Source organism: Marmota monax, unplaced genomic scaffold (assembly GCF_021218885.2).
Source record: "Marmota monax isolate L192 unplaced genomic scaffold, Marmota_monax_Labrador192_F-V1.1 WCK01_AAM20220418_F8-fsc00157, whole genome shotgun sequence".
NCBI classification, from domain to species: domain Eukaryota; kingdom Metazoa; phylum Chordata; class Mammalia; order Rodentia; family Sciuridae; genus Marmota; species Marmota monax.
The window spans coordinates 3,166,516-3,186,017 of record NW_026694573.1 but is presented as its reverse complement, the minus strand read 5'-3'; the positions used below and the strand labels follow the sequence as shown (position 1 = coordinate 3,186,017).

The window sequence follows — 19,502 nt, the reverse complement described above, 5'->3', positions numbered from 1 at the left end:
TGTCTCAGCTTCCCAATCCTCTAGGATTACCGGCGTGCACCACTGCGCCCAACTGTAGAAAGCTTTTTAAAATTAATATTTTTTGACCTATTTATTATATAGGTCTATTCAAATTTTCTATTTCTTCTTAAATAAGTTTTGGACAATTGTGTTTTTCTAGAAAATTTCCCATTTAGGATATCTAAAATACATATTTCTTTATAATTCTTTGTACTTTTATAAGATCAGTAGTTATGTCCTTGTTTCCTATCCTGGTCTGAGTAATTTTTAATTTATTTTTTGATTATTCTAGATAAAATTGTTAGTTTTGTTGATCTTTTAAAAGATTATTATTTTTCCTCTATTGTTTTTCTATTCACCTCATTCTAATCTTTATTGTTTCTGTTTTGTTATTTTTGCAGTGCTGAGAATTGAATCCAAGGCTTTGTGCATACCAGGTAAGTGCTTTACCACTGAGCTACATCCTCAGCCCAGTTTCCTTTATTCTAATGGGTTGGGTTCAGTTTGTTCTTATTTTTCTAGTTCCTTAAGATGTAAAGTTAGGTTTTTGATTTGAGATCTTTTCCCCACTGTCTGAGGATTGAACCCCAGGGGTACTCTAACACTGACCTGTATCACCAGCCTTTGTTTTTGAGATAGGGTCTCACTAAATTGCCCAGGTGGACCTCAAACTTGTGATCTTCCTGCCTGTGCCTCCTGAGTAGCTGGGATTACAGGCATGCACCACTCTGCCCAGCAAAGATCATTCTTTTTAAATTATATGTTTATAGCCATAAATTTTCTTCTTGGAACTACTTATACTGTGTTCTATACATTTTGGTATGTTCTGTTTTCATTTTCATTTATTCAAGGCACTTTCTAATTTTCCTGTGATTTCTTCTTTAACCCATTGGTTATGAGTACGTTGTTTAATTTCTACATACTTGTGAATTTTCTAGTTTTTCTTCTGTTAGGGATTTCTAGTGCTATTTCATTGTGTTCAGAAGACATAATTTACATAGTATTCTTAAATTTGAGACATATTTTATGGCCAAACATTTAGTCTATGCTGGAGAACATCCCATGTTCCTTTGAGGGAAATGTTTACTCTGCTATTGTTGCGGGACTGTCTCTGGGCCCAAATGGCTTATAGTATTGCTCCTTAATTATCTTATTCTGTTATTAAATGGGTATTGAAATAATCAAATATTATTATTGACAATATAATCATGTTTAACCTTTAATTTTCCAAAAAGAATTTATATTCTTTTTGGAAACTGGGAAGACCCATGACCACCACCTGCTCCCACATCAGGCTCTATGCTTATACCAACTGTTCTGGACTCAGTAGTCATGATGGATGTTCCAATTCTTTATTGGGCAAAAGAACACAGTTGTTTTTTAGTATCTCCTTTAAGGAAGGAGGCTGAGAGGACTGAGCCAGTCAAGTCCTGCTGGATCAGCTGCCTCTGGGGTCACTTGGACTTCTTCACAAAGTCAGAAATTCTGTCTTTGACAAGTGGATCCAATGCTGAACAGTCCCATTCTGCCAACTTTGACAGCCGGTCATGGGCATCCCAGAAGAGGCCAGAGCCAATTGCCAGCTCTACTCTCATGCGCCACTCAGCCAGCTTGGAGCTGAGGAAAACATTATAATTGGTCCCCATGGGCTGTAGATAGACAAAGAGGAAGATGTGGTCAGTGCCACTTGGGTCTTCTCCTATAGCTTCAAAGGCCCTCCCCGTCTGCCTTTACAAAGGGTTAGTCATCCTCTGGCCCCCAAGACCCAGACAAGGGGTCACAAACTATGTAATAGATGTGAGGTAGGAATAGGTATTTCAGAATCCCCCAGGGTTCTTGGTCACTGGTCCTGCTCCAAGGCTCCTGAACCCCTCTCTAGGTGATCCCTGATCCAGGTAGTTCCCACTTCTCTGGCTTGAACCCACCCCACATGGTTCCTACCCATTTCCAGGTAGATTCCTTGTTCCCAAGGGAATTGGTGGAAGAACTCAGTTCTGTTCTCCTCACATTGAACTCTTCTCTGTGATCAAACACAGGGGATGAAAGAGGAGACCCAGGAGGCAACCTGCCTACAGATTTGTCTTGCTTGTTTAAGAAATGTATAACCTAGGGGCTGGGGTTGTGGCTCAGTGTAGAGTGCTTGCCTGGCCCATATGAGGCACTGGGTTCAATCCTCAGCACCACATAAAAATAAAAATACAAAAAAAATGTTGTGTCCATCTACAACTAAAAAGGAAATATGTACCTAAAAAAAGAAAAGAAAAGAAAAGAAAAATAATTAACCAAGGTTTTCAGGAGGCTCATGAGAGGTTGATGTGGGTGAAAGGTAAAGAATGCAAGTGAAGCATTGGGCTGTATACTTAAGACATACTTGAATAGTTTTTCCTGGTGCTGGTCTGTACTGCACATTGACCAGGGACCAAAGTGGCTGCTTTTCATACCAGCCAGAGACCATACCAGCTCTCAAGACACTGGCCAGGGTTAAATTATCCATCCTGCACGTACCAGCTAGCTCCAAACTAGCTACTCTTCCCTGCATATAACGGTTACATAAATGCCCCAACACCCCTGCATGCCTCCAAATGCATACTGGATACCCCTCAGACCCAGAATCAAGACAGCTTTACCCATACTACTCTCTGTATAGAGCTCTGGAAAAGAGGCAAGACCTCTTAACATTTCCTGGAAAATCCTATAGTGGGGCCAGAATGTAGCTCTGTGGCAAAGCATCTGCCTTACATACACAAAGCCCTGGGTTCCACCCCCAGTTTGGGTTCCACCCCCAGTTCCAAAAAAAAAAAATGACAAAAGAAAAGAAAAGAAGAAGAAGAAAAGAAAATCCCTAGGAGGAGGAGGAGGAGGAGGAGGAGGAGGAGGAGGAGGAGGAGACATGGACTGAGAAATGTGGTATTCTCTCTATTCTAAGTTCATCCTCTAGTTCCTCTACATGCTGTGGAAGCCTTGCCAAGATAGATGATCATGATCTTCCCTGATTCAAAACCTTCTGTGCTTCCCAAATGTAATCCAGGCACCCAGATCTGGTTCCCACAATCCTCAGGATGGGCATGCCTGCTTCTCTTGCTTTGACAGTCTATTCTCAAGTTGTGGGTACACTGATCACAGAAGTTTCCTGCTTCTGCCCATCCTCTGACCACCCCCCATTACCCCACCCCACACCTGCATCATCTCCATTAGAGCTACCAAGTCAGCCAGTGAGATGTGGTCCCCAGTGATGAACAGCTTGTCCTGTAGAAACTTCTCCTCGAAGAACTGCATGTTTTGCTTCACTTCTTCCAGCACCTGTTCTGTCTTATCAGCTGAAACTTCCTCACCTGTGATCATTGGGATCAGCAACTGACGAGGTGGGGGAGAGGAAGGAAATGGAAGCTACAATTCTGTTTCATCTGTCCCTCCAGATCTCTATATCCTTGTCTGCTAGATACATAGTGGACAGTACCAAGGGCTGTAAAGTAGTTTCATCTATTTTAGCAGATCTGATTGGTAGATTTTGCCTGGTGCCATGTAATCAGAAGGATTTTGAGACCTTATCAAGAGTGAATCCTATGATTGGTTAGTAATGTTTGCATAGGTTGTTATAGTTTATATTTGGTTTGAGTGTACTCCCCAAGGATTCATATGTTGGAAATTTGGTCCCAAGTAGAGCAATGTGAAAGGTGGTAAAACCTTTAAAAGGTGTGAAGATTAGTAGTATATCACTGGGGTCTCTGCCCTTAGAAGGAATTAAGGTAATTCTCATGGGACACCGAGTTAGTTCTTAAAAGAGCAAGTTTTTCCGAAGAGCAAGACTGGCCCCTCCCCATTTTCTGGCTTCCTGTCTTACAATGTGATCCTTCTTATACGTTCCCATTGTGATGACGTCTGCCATGAGGCTTTTACCAGATCTGGTGCCATTTGTTTGGACTTTCAGCCTCCAAACCTGTGAGCAAAATAAACCTCTCTCCCTCTCTCTCTCTCTCCCTCTCTCCCTCTCTCCCTCTCTCCCTCTCCCTCTCCCTCTCCCTCTCTCTCTTTTTAAAAATAAGCTACCCAACTTCAGATGTTCTGTTACAGCAATGAAAGATGGACTAAGACATAGGCTTAGGATTAGAAGTAAGAGCACGCATGTTATTTATCATCTTTAAGTTTTCTAATCTCAATGGGCCCTTTACATTCTCTAGTTCAGAATCAATTTTTTTGAATCCTGTTCTGGCTTGAGTCATATCAGCCCTTCTTGGGTGTTTTTTTCCTTGTCTTAACAAGACTCTGTCATACTCAATGGTTCATTCCACATTCCCAGCAACTCTATAAGGAAGGCAGGAGGGGGAGCAGGTGAAATAAAGCTCAAAGAGGGAGGAAGATTTTCTTGAGCTCATTAGTGGTCAGCAGGGCTGGGACTGGACTCTAGGCTTCCTAACTCCTTTCCCCCTTGTCCCCAATCCCCAGACATGGCCCCATTTACCTTGATCCAGAGTATCTTGCTCATGGGCAGCTGAATGGCCGTGTGCTGCCAGGCCATGAACTCATCCACACGGGCCCGTGAGTGCAGGTCTGGTGGGTACCAGTGGGAGGGTGTGCTGTACCTTCGGCACAGGTAAAAAAGGATGGCCACACTGCAGAAAGGGCAGATCAGGACAACTGCTCTTATCTTCTGAAGGCTCCAACACTGACCACCCCAGCCATAATCAGGCTCTAGATGCTGACATTCTTCCAGGAGAAGGAGTCCAAAGGACCCAAGGAAAGGTCTCCCCGAAGCCGTCAGTCTAATAATCAGCAAGGGCAGGGAAGGAGACCTGCAGGGTGAGCAGGAGTCATTGGATGGCATAAGAAAGGGCAGTTTAGCTAGGAGAAACAACGTATGTCAAAACACCAGGGTAAGAGGGCATGAGGTAAATTTTGGGAAATGGAGGGCAGGCAAGTACACCATAAAGTGGACAGGGGCGGTCAGGGAGTGAAGAGAGACAGTCAGATGCTGTTGAGCCCAAGTATGGAGGCCCTTGGAAATGCAGGGAAGTTTGGACTTAATTCTTAAGATTATAAGGGATGAGAGAGAATCCATTTCTCTAGTGCTGGATGGAAGGGTCAGAATTGATAACAGAAAGGCCAAGATGATAGCTCCAGCATCCAGTAATAACCAAGCAAGGGTTTCTGGTATTTGTGGGATGGAATTAGGAACAGAGGCCTGGGAATGCAGTACATATTGGAGACATTCTGGTGGTGGATGGGTCCTAGGCATTGCCTCCACAGGACAAAGGACCCAATTTCCTCATCATAATTAATAATAAATATGCTAAGACAAAGAGGTCAGGGAATGGAGAGGATGCTACAGTTTAAATGTCTGTATCAAAACTCGAGTTGAGATTTAATCCCTGCTGTAAGGTATTAAGAGATTGGACCATTAAGAATGAAGAGGCCCCATAAATGAATTCATCCATTTGCAGTTAAAAGAGTTACTGGATTAATGGTTTGCTATAGGAGTGGATTTGATATAAAAGCAAGCTCTCTCTGGCTTGCTTGCTCTGTCTCACCATGTAATTCTTTGTGGCATGCTATGATCCAGAGGGAAAGCCCGCAGCCAATGCAAAGCAGATGACAGCTCCATGCTCTTAGATTTTTTGACATCCTGAACCATGGGATAAATTCAACCTTTATTTGCTATAAATTTACCAGTCGGTACTATTCAGTGATAGCAACCCAAGATGGAATAAGACAGGGGGCTATAGGTAGAGAGGCATAAGAGAGAGACCAAACAACTGTAATACTCAGAACTTTTTTAGACCCTGATTCAACCAAACTGCCAAAAAATATTTATGAGATAATTAGAGACTTTTGACTAGGAGATGGATATTTTCTGAAGTCCAAGAATTATTGTTAATTTTATTGTCATATTAGTATTGGGATGGTTCGTTTTTGAAGAGTCTTTATCTCTTAGAGACATATTCCTAAACATTTATAAGTGGAATGGGTGTGAACTGAATATTTATGGGTGTCTGGAAGAGGAACTGGATGTGGTATGAATAATGCAAAATAAACCCTAATTGATAAATGCTGAACCTGGGAGATGGGTATGTGGGTTTGTTATACTCATATATGCATATTAGTTAGTATGCATTTACCTTTAGTGCATGTGTGAAATTTTCCATGGTAAAAAAAAAATAAGTAAATAGGGGTGGGGTTGTGGTTCAGTGGCAGACTGCTGGCCTCGCACATGTGAGGCACTGGGTTCCATCCTCAGCACCACATAAAAATAAATAAATAAAATAAAGATATTATGTCCATCTATAACTAAAAAAAAAATAAAAATAAAAAAAGTAAATAAATGCTACAAGGGGGGTTCCTACTGAATTTCCTAGGAAGAGCACTTGCCTAACATCTACAAGGCCCTGGATTCCATCCCCAGAGTACTGGAAGGTCACTTACCTTTCAGATAAGATAAATTTTCCATCTTTGAGGCTGGGCAGCTTCCTCAGGGGGTTGATCTCAATGTATTCCTTGCTATGGTGATGACCTGAGAGGAGCAGGGAGGGTCTGAGGCTGTTGGGATCCTATCTCTGCTTCCTAGAAACAGAAATTTCTCCCTATTTCATCCAGAAGGGGAAACTGAGGCCTTAAGGAATAAGACACAGAAGCTGGGTGCTATAGTTTGGATCTTGAATGTCTTCCAAAGACCCATATGATCCTGGGGCAAGTCAGCAACAGAATAGGAGCCAGGATCAGGACTTCTACCTTCTACCCTGCCCATACCCCAGACTTGGTGACCCTTGTGCCCTGGAACCAAGATAGTCTTTTGGCTCCCCAAACTGAAGGTCTCCAGCTCCTATTCCACCACTACCTGAAGCCACAGCTTCTGAATGAACAGGAGCCCTAAGGACCTGCCCTGACACTCCTTCACTCTGTCCCCTCTTTAAGTGGAACAGGGCAGCCACAGCTGCCTGAACACAGCTGAGTGTCCAAAAAGGAATCCCCCATAGGCAATCAGGGTCATCAGATCTGAATGCAGAACTCCACTGGGAGCAGGAATCAGGACTCTTGACTCCTTAACCAGATGCTTCTAAGTGGAAACATTTCTTAGGGCTCCAATTACATCTCATTCATTCCATAGTTACATTGTCTCCTTCTCTAAGTCTAGAGGCTTCTGTCTGCATAAGCTGAACTTTTAGAACCTCCTCTATTCTTGGGGTGGGGCTGGTGTTTGATTCCCATGACATTCTTGTGAGGTTGGTGTAACCCTGAGCAGGTTTGCTCTTCATATAATTTTTGGAGGGACTGGTACTTGGGATGGAATCCAGGGTCTTTCACATGCTAGGCAAGAGCTCTACTACTGAGCTACATCCCCAGTCATCTAAACAAGCTTGAACACCTGGAAAAATGGAGATGGACTGAACAACAGCTGCACTCTCATGTGGGGAATGACTACCTTTCTGTGAACTTTACTAGACTGATTGGCAAGGTAGACTAGATAACAAGATGCAAGACCCCCACATGGAGATGGTGAGGATGCAAACTGGGTGCTCAGGGATTCTCTAGAAGTCCTTCCTTCCCTTTTTCTCTCAGAAAGTCTGTTCATCTCACCATCATTAGTGGGGACTCTGACTAAGGTGGGTTAGACAGAGATGCAGACTGTGTACCTTGACACTTTGGGCACCTTTTATTCCCCTGCAGACTTTTGTGGAGAGTGGCCTTTGTTTCTGTCTCTGCTTCTCAAAAAACACCCTACCCTCCTGGGTATTCTAGCTGCACCTCAGGATGAGATCTGCCTGGGTAGACGTAGGGACTGACCTTTCAGCAGATCTACAAACTGGAAGTCAAAGGCTATGCCATTCTTCTTGGCAAAGATGTAGACAGCGCGGCAGGATGCTGACAGAAGATCCATGTAGAGCTCCAGGACCATGCTGACACTTCCTGGGCCCCAAAGCCCCAGCAGACCAAGCACAGACCTGAGTCTGTGTTCAGCCTGAGCCCCTGACCCTGTGCCCTCTCTGACCTAAGCCCAGGCCCCCACATTCTGGAACTTCTTGTTTCCCTTGGTGTTGTCATAAGACAAGGAAACCTAGAACTCTCACAATAGCAGGGATTCTGAAGATAACTAAGAGTGGGGAGAGGTTCTTGGAAAAGGGTTGGTGGAGGGGAAGCAGGTGCTGGTTTATGCCTGTTGCCCCTTGGTTCTGCCTTAGAGATAGCCTGTCTGAGAAGGGGTCATGCATGAGAATTCCCAGGGCCAGGCCTTCAGTGTAGTCCTTTTTGTAAAGGACTTTGCAAGGTCCAGACTGAGGAGGAGGCAATGAGAACTAAACTTTCAGGGTCAAAAGTAGGGACTGGGGCTATCCACAAGGAAATTTAGTCTGAATTGGGAGAATAAGACACAGAAGCTGGGTGCTATAGTTGGGATCTTGAATGTCTTCCAAAGGCCCATATGCTAAAGCCTTCGTCCCCAGAGTGGTGCTATTAGGAGTGGCAGAGCCCTTAGACAGTGAGGCCTAATGGAAGGAAGTTAGGTGGCTGGGGGCATGCCCTTGAAGGGAATTGTGAGACACCAATCTCTTCCTCTTTTTTCTCCTTTGCTTTCTGGCTGTGAAGTGAGCAGTTTTCTCTGTTATACATTTCCTGCATTTTCTTGAACACCCCCGCCAGACTGGAAACTGGTCCACTTAATCATGCACTGGAAACTCTGAAACTATGACCCAAAATAACCTTTTCCTCATTATAAATTAATTATCTCAGATAGTTTCCTTACAGTAATGGGAAATTGACTATAGCACACTGTGGGAACCCAGGGGACATCAGGGACAATACCAACAGGGGTCCGAGGGTGTGGTCAGCCCAATCATGCCATGTAATGAAGCCCAGAAACTTCCTGGCCTGGATTAGGCCTGCAGTGAGTAGACTGCCCGCGAGACTGAGGAAATGAACTAGAGACCTGTGGTGAGGCCTGAGTGCTGCTCTGTGCTGTGTGATTTTGAAAGATTCCCTGTCTTTCTAGGCCTCAGCTCAGAAATGAGATAGGCATCACTTCCTGGGGACAGAGTAAGGCATAGGCAGAGAGTACAGTGTATTTATTACAAACAGCCGAATTCAGGGGAGTGATCAGGCTGTACCCATCAATAGAGCTGGCTTCTGCAGAAGCTGCACCAGCTTCTGGGCCTGCTGGGGGTCCAGCTGGGCCTCAAGGGGGTCCCAAGACTAGAGTATGAGCTTGTAGGCCTCCTTAAAGAGATCAGCACAGAGAGTGACCTCCCCAAGGACCCACCACACTGCCAGTTGGGTCAGTCTTGGAAGAAGTTATAGCCAATGGAAGTGGGATGGGGAGAGAGGGCAGCTGGCTGAGTCCTCAGCTTCATGCCTTGTGTCCCCACAGAAGGCAGGGATGTAGGAAAGCCTCACCTGCATCAGCTCTATCAGTGCCATCAAGTCTACCCAGGAGACTACCAGGAGCATCTCATTCAGGTGCTGTAGGACTGATGTCAGCCTATCCAACATCCACTCTAGCTGTGCAGCACCCACAGGCTTCCCAAGAAGAGGGACAGGAGAGACTGGTTTAGAAGGAGAGAGAACAGCTTATCTTAAGCCCTTCCAACCTTCTCTGATTTCCTCTCTATTTTTTTCCTTTGCCACCATTGATTAGTGATGCCCCCTGAGCTGAGTATTCAGGATTCTGAGGCTTCATTCATTCACTCAGTAGGGAAAGTATTTTGATGGATTGGTGATTATCTGCCCAGGACTGTGGAAATGAGGCAATATGTATGACAACAGGTATCTACTGCTCTAGGGTCCTGGCTCCCACCCCAGCTGCATAATAGAGCCAAGGAGGCTCACCTTGCACAGGTAGACACTGGTATCCGGCATCTGTATGGATGCTGACATAACAGGTACCTGCTGACACAGGTGCAGGCCTGCAGTTCTGAGAAGTGACTCTCTGTATGCTGCTGGCTCATATTTGTGGCTCAGGTATAAAAGGATGCCAGAATGGAGGCAGGGATGTCAGGGCTCTTCTGAATGCCCTATCAGGGTGAAGAAAGCTTTTTTGCTTGTACTCAGGGTGATTTGACCAGGTTTCTCCCCAACTCCATCTCCAGGGGAGAACCTCCCCACAATTCCATGCTTCTCCAGGCAGCATCTTCCCAGACCACTCCATTCCTCTCTATCTAACTCAGTTCCTCTCTAGGCTCATAGTCCAGCCTGCCCTCCTAGCTGTGGCCCAGACCTGCCCTCTGGGTCCAAGCCTTGCTACCTGGTATCAAGTTTCCTATTCAGTATGAGGAAGGCAGTTCTGCCACGTGAGCCATGTCCAGAGGGTCTCCAAGTTCCCTTCCTAGTGCCTCAGGCCTGAGGGAGGGGCTCAGAGAATCTACTTTCTTGATTTCTAGAATTGGATTTCTAGCATTAGGATCCATTTTCCATCCTCAGGCAATACCTGGGAGGTGGTGATATTTCTGTTTGTTTCTCCTCCTCCTCCTCCTCCTCCTCCTCCTCCTCCTCCTCCTCCTCCTCCTCCTCCTCCTCCTCCTCTTCTTCTTCTTCTTCTTCTTCTTCTTCTTCTTCTTCCTCTTCTTCTTCCTCCTCCTCCTCCTCCTCCTCCTCTTCTTCTTCTTCTTCTTCTTCTCTCTCTTTAGGTGGTGACATTTCTTTTTCCATGTTACAAAGCAGAAACCTGGGGCACAAAGTTCTTTGACCTGACCAAGGACACAGAGAACAGAAAGTGGGGAGCTGGGATTCAAAGTGCAATCTGACCCTGGGAGTGCCTAGCTTTTATGATTCTGAAAGGATATACTGAGGACATTCAGGGAAGCACTAACCTTCATCCCACAACTTGCCCACTGGCTCCAAGTTATCCAGATCTGGCTAGTTGACCTATGCCCCCCTCCAGCCTGCAGCTCTAGCCATCTCAGGCTCTAGCCAGGCTCCAGCCTCCCGGCTCTTACCTTTAAGTGGCCCCTGGGTCTAGCCCTTGTCTCTGAGCTGGGCAGGCTGCCAGTAATTTGGAAAGATCTGCAGGCCAGGGGTGATCAGCTTTCTTCTATCCCCTTTACCTGTTCCCAACATCCTGAGCCCTAGAACTGAGACAGAGCCTGATGCTGGCTCATGAGTGTGAAAAGCGAGTGACTCATCCAAGACAGATTCAACCAAGAGATTTTATTGGGGGGCTGCCCGAAGGGGAAGAAAGGAGAGGCAGAGAGCAGAGAGAGGAGAGGAGGAGGGCACAGAGCAGAGAGCAAAGAGCAGAGAGCAGAGAGGAAGAGGGAAGAGAGCAGAGAGGAAGAGAAAGAGGGCAGAGAGTGTGAGCTAGCAAGCTTTGGCTAAAGAAGGGTTGCATAGGTGACGTGGCAGGTGAGGACTGGCAGGGTGACTCAGGAATGGGGGAATGGACACTATGTCCCAAGGGGATTGGTGGAGAAAATTTTTGAATTTGGCGACCTTCAGAGAGGAGCGGGAGGGGTAAGGGATTCTGTGATGTTCTCCAGAGACAGAAATTTAACTTCAGTGGGAAGTCTCCCACACACCCAACAGTGGGTACCAGCTCACCATTAGCTCCCAGTCAGCAGGAAGTCACCATCCCTGAGGGGGGGCACCTTCCCCAGGGGGTTCACCTTTAGGAATCCAGGGTAGAGGTGTTGTTTTTGTGGGCAGAGAGGAGGAGAGACTCAGTACATGACCTGACTGCTCACCCTTCTGGACCGTACCCTTCTCCCAAAATTGGTCCAGTATTCTGTGCTCCTCCCTGAAACCTACTTCCTCCAGACCCAGTGGGCTGGTGACCCAGTACCCACTGAGCCACCACCCCTCCCTGGCCTTTGGAATGGAAGTAGGGGCCCACTCTGGAACCTGAGGAAACAGGAGCCACCCTCTGGCCACACCTTCCTGGCCCACACGAGCGGACTATAATGCTTTCCCTACTCTTTTCACAGGAACTGAAACTTTCCGGTGGATAGAACTTTGGGGGACATGCCCCTAACACACATTCACAGGTTTTGTGGCTTGCATGGGGCTGATACTATGTCTGGTTTCAGGAACAGCACATGGCTTATCTTGGTGGGTGGACACCACGCAACCCTTGGCCATTCTGAAAGTGTCTATAGGGTCACTGTGAGAAGTTCTGGGACCATGGTTGGTGCTCTTGGGAGTGAGAGACCAAGACATACGTCCAAATCTTGCACCCCTGGCTGGGCCATCAGTACACTCTAGGAGTCACTGGGAGCACAACAAACATGGGCCCTTTCCCAGGGCCAGGCAGCCCCCTAGGAACCAGCATCCTTCATGAACTGGCCGATGTGGAGCCCAGACAGGCAGGAATTGAAACTAGATAGGTCCAGCAGAATCATCTGTTTCCCAGCAAGACTTGTGATGGGAAACTGGACCCAGTTCTGGCATGCCCAGGAGTGCCAGAAACCCTTGGCCTGATACCCTGGGACACAATGTATCTACTCTGCATCTACTCTATGCAGGCAGCTCCTCATCCAGATTTGCCATCAGGGATCTGGGGCCACACCCTGAAATGGGAGATGAAAAGAATAGCCAGAGAAAAAGGAAAGCAAAAGGGGAAATAGGGATAAGAAAAGAGCAGAGAAACATCCATTCCTTTGTTCATTCATTCATTCAGTGGAGAGTGAGATCAGAGACAGAAAATAATCAATGGAGGGAATGGACAAGGACAGATGACAAGAGAGAAGTCTGTTATTCCTTCAAGAGGAGTCCTAATGTAACTTTTGCAGAGACTCTACCTGCCCCAGAGACTCAGGATAGGGTTATGGGCCTCCTGGGTTTGTTCTCTACCTAAAAAAGACTCCACTTGCCCATGTCATTCCACCAGTCATCCCTCTCATCACAGCTAACGGTCATAGGCTGTTGGACATGGATGCACCAGTGATAAGGTCTCCAGAGACAATAGCACAGGATGCAGGGACATCACCCTGACCTGCACCTGAGAAGGGTGACAGCTGCAGAATCTGAAAAAAAGCCAAAGAGGGATTCTATCACCTCTGCCAGAGGCAGGCAGGAGGCCAGAAAGCACCCCAGGCAGGGGAGTGGATGGACACTGCGCTGCCGCTCCAAGCATTCCTGCAGCAGCACGAATTTTTCCCATGCCTCTCTGCTCCCCGTTATGGATCAGCATCCACTTATCAGAGAGAACATTCGACCTTTGGCTTTTCTTGGAAATGACTTGCTTCACTTAGCATGATATTTTCAAACTCCATCCATTTATCTGCAAATGACACGATTTTATTCTCTTTTAATGCTGAGTAATATTCCATTGGGTATATATACCACAGTTTCTTTATCCATTCATCCATTGCAGGGCATCTGGGTTGATTCCACAGTTTAGCTATTGTGAAGTGAGCTGCTATGAACATTGATGTGGCTGTATTACTATAGTATGCTGATATTAAGTCCTTTGGGTATAGGCTGAGGAGTGGGATAGCTGGTCAAATGATGGTTCCGTTCCAAGATTCTTTTTTTTTCTTTTTTTATTAGTTGTTCAAAACATTACAGAGCTCTTGACATATCATATTTCATACATTTGATTCAAGTGGGTTATGAGCTCCCATTTCCGTTCCAAGATTCTAAGGAATCTCCATACTGCTTTCCAGATTGGTTGCACCAATTTGCAGTCCCATCAGCAATGTATGGGTGTGCCTTTCCCCCACCACATCTTGCCAACATTTATTGTTGTCTGTATTCCTGATAGCTATGAAAGGAAATGAAAGGAAATCTTAGAGTAGTTTTGATTTGCATTTCTCTAATTGCTGTTGATGTTGAATATTTTTTCGTATATTTGTTAATTGAACATATATCTTCTTTTGAGAAGTGTCTGTTCAGATCCTTAGCCCATTTATTGATTGGGTTGTTTGTTTTAGGGACATTATGTTTTTTGAGTTCTTTATATATTCTGGAGATTAGTGCTCTATCTGATTTGTGTGTGGCAAAAAATTTGCTTCCAAAACGTAAGCTCTCCGTTCACCTCATTGATTGTTTCTTTTGCTGAGAAGAAGCTTTTTAGTTTGAGTCCATCCCATTTATTAATTCTTGATTTTATTTCTTGTGCTTTGGGAGTCTTGTTAAGGAAGTTTTTGCATTAGGAGTCTTGATTAACTTTATTGCTTACTTTTTATTCTTTATTGGAGTGTCTGTTAAAAGTAAAATCATCCAATTGTAAACAACTGAAAAGCACACAGGGTGGATCAAAAAGGTTCAGGCTGCCACCACTTATCCTCAACCCCAGGGGGATGCAGGAAAAAGCCTAGAAGAGCAAGTTAGGGTGCCCCTAAAAGTACGAGGAATCTCTGAAAGGAAGAGGCAGCCAGAATAGTGCCTAAAAGGGCTGCCACACACCAGCCACCCCCAGGGCAGTACAGCCACAGTTTGGTTGCTGCTTGGAGCACAATAGGTAATGAAGAGCATAAAAGCAGGTTGTTAGGAAGTCCATTCGTAGTTGTCAGTGACATCTACCATCACCTACCAGAATGTATCCACTATCAGCTACATGGCTTCCTGTGAAGAGCTCTTGAGAAGCTGGAGCACCCTTAGGAGATGATACCATGGGTCTAAGTACTACCATTCTTGGAAGTCTGAGTTCTCAGGAGCCCCTCCTCTAGCACCTAGGTTTTCAAGATTCCAATGTCCTTCCTTGGTTCCTAGTCCTAGGAATGGGGACCAAGGGCGGGGCTTCTTGCAGTGATACTCTCTGTGATAATCTGGTTTGTCTGTATTTAGGGTTCACTAATACCTGGATACGAATTCTTTTTAATAAATGTTTTTTAGTTGTAGATGAAAACACAGAATTTTTATTTATTTATATGTGGTGCTGAGGAATGAATCCAGTGCCTCACACATGCAAGGCAAGCACTTTACCATTGAGCTACAGTCCCAGCCCTGGATACTAATTCTTTATATTGAATTCTCTCTGTTAAAATAACTGGTGTGATACACATGGAGGTTTGTGTAACCATGTATGAATCCTACTGTTTGCTGTTACTGTGAAACTGTCTTGGAAGACTAGTGCTTGTTAAAAGAAACCTTTCAAGTTTCTTAGACTTCAAAAACAACTAGTATGTCCTGTGAAACATCATATTCATCCTGTAATAGTCTGCAATTCTAATTGGCTACTTAATATTTTGTTGCCTTGCTAATAGTTTTATATGGTGTTTGATATTTGTGAGATTTCTTTAGTTAATCATATGGGTCACTGGGACAAAATTTTATCCCATATGTATAATAGAACAATGTAATAAAAACAATAATTCTTGGTTTCTTATTCATAGTCTTTTTTTTTTAGTACTGAGGATTAAACCGAGGGCTTTTGCTTGCTAGGATGTTATATTCTCAGCCTCCCTTTTTTTAAAAAAATTATTTTGAGATAGAATATGGCTATGTTGTACCTCAGTCTCTAAGAGTAGCTGAGATTACAGGCACAATCATGCCCACTAGAATCTTTACTATTTTTAAAACACAGATGGTGTTTGCCAATTTTTTTTTGGTTTTGTTTTCCTTCATGTAATTGATTTTTAGGAGCTCTTTATATATTGTGGATTTAGTCTCTTATTGGTTATATATGCTGCACCTGAGAATTCCTGTCAAACATACCTGATGTTCTGCCTCTGCAGAGCTCCTCCTGGAGCCAGAGACAAGGGACTAGAACAAAAAGAAAAAGATAAAAAGGGGCAAGAAACAGAATGAGTCTTTATTCTAGTCAGATCACTCAAGGAATCTTAGAAATACGAAACAGCATATTTGTTTGGCTCTCTGGTGGGGGCACAGGAAGTGTTTTTTTGGTCATCTGTTCCAGAATGTTGAAGATGGGGCCATGGGCCTCCTGCCACAGCTCAGTACCCAGGGACGCTTCCATACATCCACGCCAGGCTGCAAGTCGTGGCCGTCCCACAAACACATCATAGCCAAGAGCCACGGGCTGCGGGGACAAGGATGGGAAAGTTGTGAAGATACTGAGGACCCAGAGCTGGGAACACAGCACCGATGTAAGGGACATGATCCCTTCCCCAACCTCTACATGAGGCCCAGGTCAGAGAAGTGAACCCCAGGGCCTGAAAGCAGCCAGAGTAACACCACTAAGCAGGAAGCAGAAGGTCAAGCTCTGTTCCTAGTTTAGCCAGAGACCCTCTCTGTGATTCTGGGCAAATCCTGGCTTTCCCCAGGCCATATTATTTCTGACTTGTGGGAGTGGCAATAGAAAGAGTTCTGCCCATAGCCACTGCTCTACTGGCCTATCTCCTACCTGTATCAGCTCCTCCAGCAACATGAGATCAGCCAGCGACACCTGCTGTCCCACAAGGAAGGGCTTATCCCCCAGGAACTTGGACTGCAGTTGCTGCAGAGCATGGTCCATATAGGTCCTGTTGCGTTTCACCTTCTCCTCAGGCACCTGGGTCCCAATAAGTGGTGCAAGCACCTGATGTGGAATAGGTTGGGCTTAATCGTGACCCTTCCCCCTCCCAGGTCCCTGAAGGGGACTATCCCCAGATGGCTCTCCTCACCCGGATCCACAGGGTCACCCCAAAGATGTTTCGGATGTTGTCTGCATGCCAGCCCAGGTACTCATGGATCTGGGAACGGGTCTGCAGGTCAGATGGGTACCAATGGTCTGCTACCTGGTACTTACAGCTCAAGTAAATCAGGATGGCTGAGCTGGTAACAGGGATAGGAAGAGGGGCTGTAAGGACCCTGGCTCTGAACCTTTACCTCCCAGTGCTTCCATCCCCCAGTGGGTCCTTGGGGCTTCTCTGCATTTGATGGATACTTCTGTCCTCACTCTCCCCTATTCCCACCTCTCTGATTTCTCCTTTTCTTCCTGACCCCTGCCCTCAAAATCCCTTCCTTCCTCTCTCTCTCTCTCTCTCTTTTTTTTAAGTGCTGGGGATTGAACCCAGGGCCTTGTGCCTAGGCAAATGCTTTACCACAGAGCTACACCCCTAGCGTTTTCCTCCATCTCTCAGCCAGACCTGTTTGTCCTTTCAAAGACTTGTCTCTGGGACAAGTCTGGGCTGCTTCCTGCTTATCTCAGCATCTGCCCTATAAGGTAGAGGCTCTTGTTCTCCCTTTTGTATATGAGGAAACTAATGCTCCAAACAGTTAAATGTAATTGTCCCAAAGCTTCACAACTCAGAAAACTGACTCTCTTGTCCCCTGGAATCCTGCATGGAGCAGGGACACAGTGGGCTTCCATGGATGCTTTTGAATGTCCACACATGCATGGGTCAGCGATCAGAAGGGAAAGCATATTCTTAGGTTTCCTTGTCAGGTTCCTTAGTCATTGCTTTTTTTTTTTTTTTGTGGGGGAAGTACTAGGGATTGAACCCAGGGGTGTTTAACCACTGAACAACATCCCCAAAGCTTTTTATTTCTTATTTTGAGACAGGGTCTCACTGAGTTGCTTAGGGCCTCACTAAGTTGCTGAGGTTGGCTTTGAACTCATGATCTCAGCCTCCCAAGTCACTGGGATTACAGGTCTGTGCCACCATGCTCAGCAGCCATTACTTTCAAAGTCTCCTGACCTCTTGTCCTCTTCCTGCATGATGGGAGAACCCACCAGGAGCTATGCCTTCAAGCCCTGGCACTGGTCTCCAGAGCCAGCTTGGGCAGTCTGGGGCAGGGAATATCTGAAAAGTCTGGAGAGATCCTTTTCAGCTTCCATTTGTTGAACCTACTCTCTGTCCAACAGTGGACAAATGTCTCCTTGACCTCTTCTCCAATACCCCTCAGTCTGGGAATGGAGAAGCACTAGGGACCAGCAGAGGAGGCTATAGACAGAAGCAGGGACAGGGTGGGTCAGTCCCTAGTAACAGATCCTGCTCTCCCCCAACCTTTTCCCTCACTGCCCCACAGGGTCTGCAAGAGCCCACAGGAGGAGGGGTGGGAGAGGCTGGAAGGCTCAGGAATTAGGAGAGAGGGAAGGAGGATACCTTTCAGTCAAGATGAAGTCACCATCTTTGAGCACAGGCAGCTTCTGCAGGCTGTTAATCTGCAAGAACTCCTTGCTGCAGTTCTGCCCTGAGGAAGAAGTTTAAAAAAAAAAACCTGTTGGGGCTGGGGCAGAAATTGGACCTCTTACCCTCCCTCTTTCTCTCCAACCAGGGTCCTACTGGGGCTGGGCTGCAGCCAGAGGGCCCATCAGTCCCACCCACCTTTCTGGGCCTCCTAGGTTGGGCCTAGTGCCCTGGGAATAAGGATGGCCTCCCTTCTCTGCCTTCCAGGGACAGCCAGGTGCTGTGGGTGGGTCAAGAAAAGTTATTTAGCAGGGATGGGGGAGGTGATGGGTAAACAGGAGGGGCAGCACAGTGGGGTGGCTTAGCTCTTCCAAGGCCTCAACGATTAAATGAGTGCCTTCAACACAGGAAATCTGAAACCCCCTGTGATTTTTCTCCCCACTCCACACAGGAGAAAGTATCCTCCTCCTCCTCCTTTGCAGCGCAGCAAGCTAAAGTTCAGAGAGGCTTGTGACCTGTCTAAGGCCACTCCGTAGAAGGCGGCGCTGCAGGAGAAGCCGCTGTTGTACAGACTGGGAGGGTAGGGGGGCGCTCAGGGAGGAGCCCAGCCTTGGGCCTGTGGATGCACCGGGTCTGCCAACACGCTAACAGTCGCTCCGAGCCCACCTTTGAGAAACTGCACCGTGCGCAGCTGGAAGGGGATGCCGTTCTTCTTTGCGAAGATGAAGACAGCGCGGCAGGGCTGGGACAGCAGGTCCAGGTAGAGCTTCAGACCCATGGCGGGGTTGGCGCGGACAGCGATGACAGCAAGGAAAGCGGAGACAGTGTTCTGGAGCAGCAGGACAGGTAGACTCCGGGTGGCCCCCGACATATAAGGGCCCAGACTCCGCCCCTTTTGTCAGTGAGGGCGCATCCCGCTCCACCCAGGCAGGTGTCTACGCTCGCCCCGATTCTGTGTCAGGTCTGTCATATCCCCGCCCGCTTGATCCCGCTCCGCCACCAGATTCCTGAAGAGGACCCATTCTGGGCGCCAGGCTAGGAAGGGAAGGCCCACGTCGGAGGGAGTTTCGCCTTGGGGATGCTGTGCAGTGACGTGGTGGGCGTGCGCTGGGGGACAGCAAGGCTTTGGATAGAGAGTAGCGGCCTTATTTCCCCCACCCCGAGTACCAGGGACCCAACCCCAGTTGCTAACCTCACCCTACCCTGGAAATGGAAATGGGCGGGCTCTGTCCTCCTGGAAAATCTCCAGGGCCCAGATTTTAGAGGTTACTTTCAGAATTTTGTTTCTGGATTCCACAACTAATGGAAGAATGGAGGCAAGGGTGGGTGGGGGGAGGAGTTCTTTCACTCCCAGCTGTCAGGTGTCGCTGGAAGGGATCTAAAGCCTATTCATTCGGGGATCACCTGTGCAGGTGTGTCCCAGCCTGGTGGGAACCTTGCCTTACGGAAGAACTTTCTACTTTCCATGGTTCCTCAGCAGAGCAGCTGTGCTCAGAAAGCTGGAGCGCGGACAGGATGGGGTCAGGAAGACCAAGAAGCGGGGGACAGGCTGGAATGACTGCACAGGAACAT

General features: G+C 46.7%; 2 protein-coding genes across 3 annotated transcripts; both read right to left on the bottom strand.

Annotated features, from left to right (window-relative positions):
* Positions 1-1,454: 1,454 nt before the first annotated feature.
* Positions 1,455-7,888, bottom strand: LOC124077068 (glutathione S-transferase theta-4). The gene is made up of 5 exons (XM_046421295.1): positions 7,777-7,888; positions 6,418-6,505; positions 4,460-4,610; positions 3,178-3,354; positions 1,455-1,649 (listed from the first exon to the last, which is right to left on the bottom strand). The coding sequence occupies exons 1-5, from the start codon at positions 7,886-7,888 to the stop codon at positions 1,455-1,457; spliced, it is 723 nt and encodes a 240-aa protein (XP_046277251.1).
* Positions 7,889-15,661: 7,773 nt separating this feature from the next.
* On the bottom strand, positions 15,662-19,119 carry Gstt2b (glutathione S-transferase theta 2B). Of its 2 annotated transcripts, none has more exons than XM_058571701.1 (5): positions 18,597-19,119; positions 17,907-17,994; positions 16,482-16,632; positions 16,223-16,369; positions 15,662-15,898 (listed from the first exon to the last, which is right to left on the bottom strand). In XM_058571701.1, exons 1-5 carry the CDS (start codon positions 18,799-18,801, stop codon positions 15,689-15,691), a joined length of 801 nt encoding a protein of 266 aa, XP_058427684.1. In that variant the 5' UTR covers positions 18,802-19,119; the 3' UTR covers positions 15,662-15,688. The 2 variants fall into 2 exon arrangements, with proteins under 2 accessions (XP_058427684.1, XP_046277202.1); XM_046421246.2 differs by having other exon boundaries at positions 16,223-16,396; positions 18,597-19,116.
* Positions 19,120-19,502: the final 383 nt, after the last annotated feature.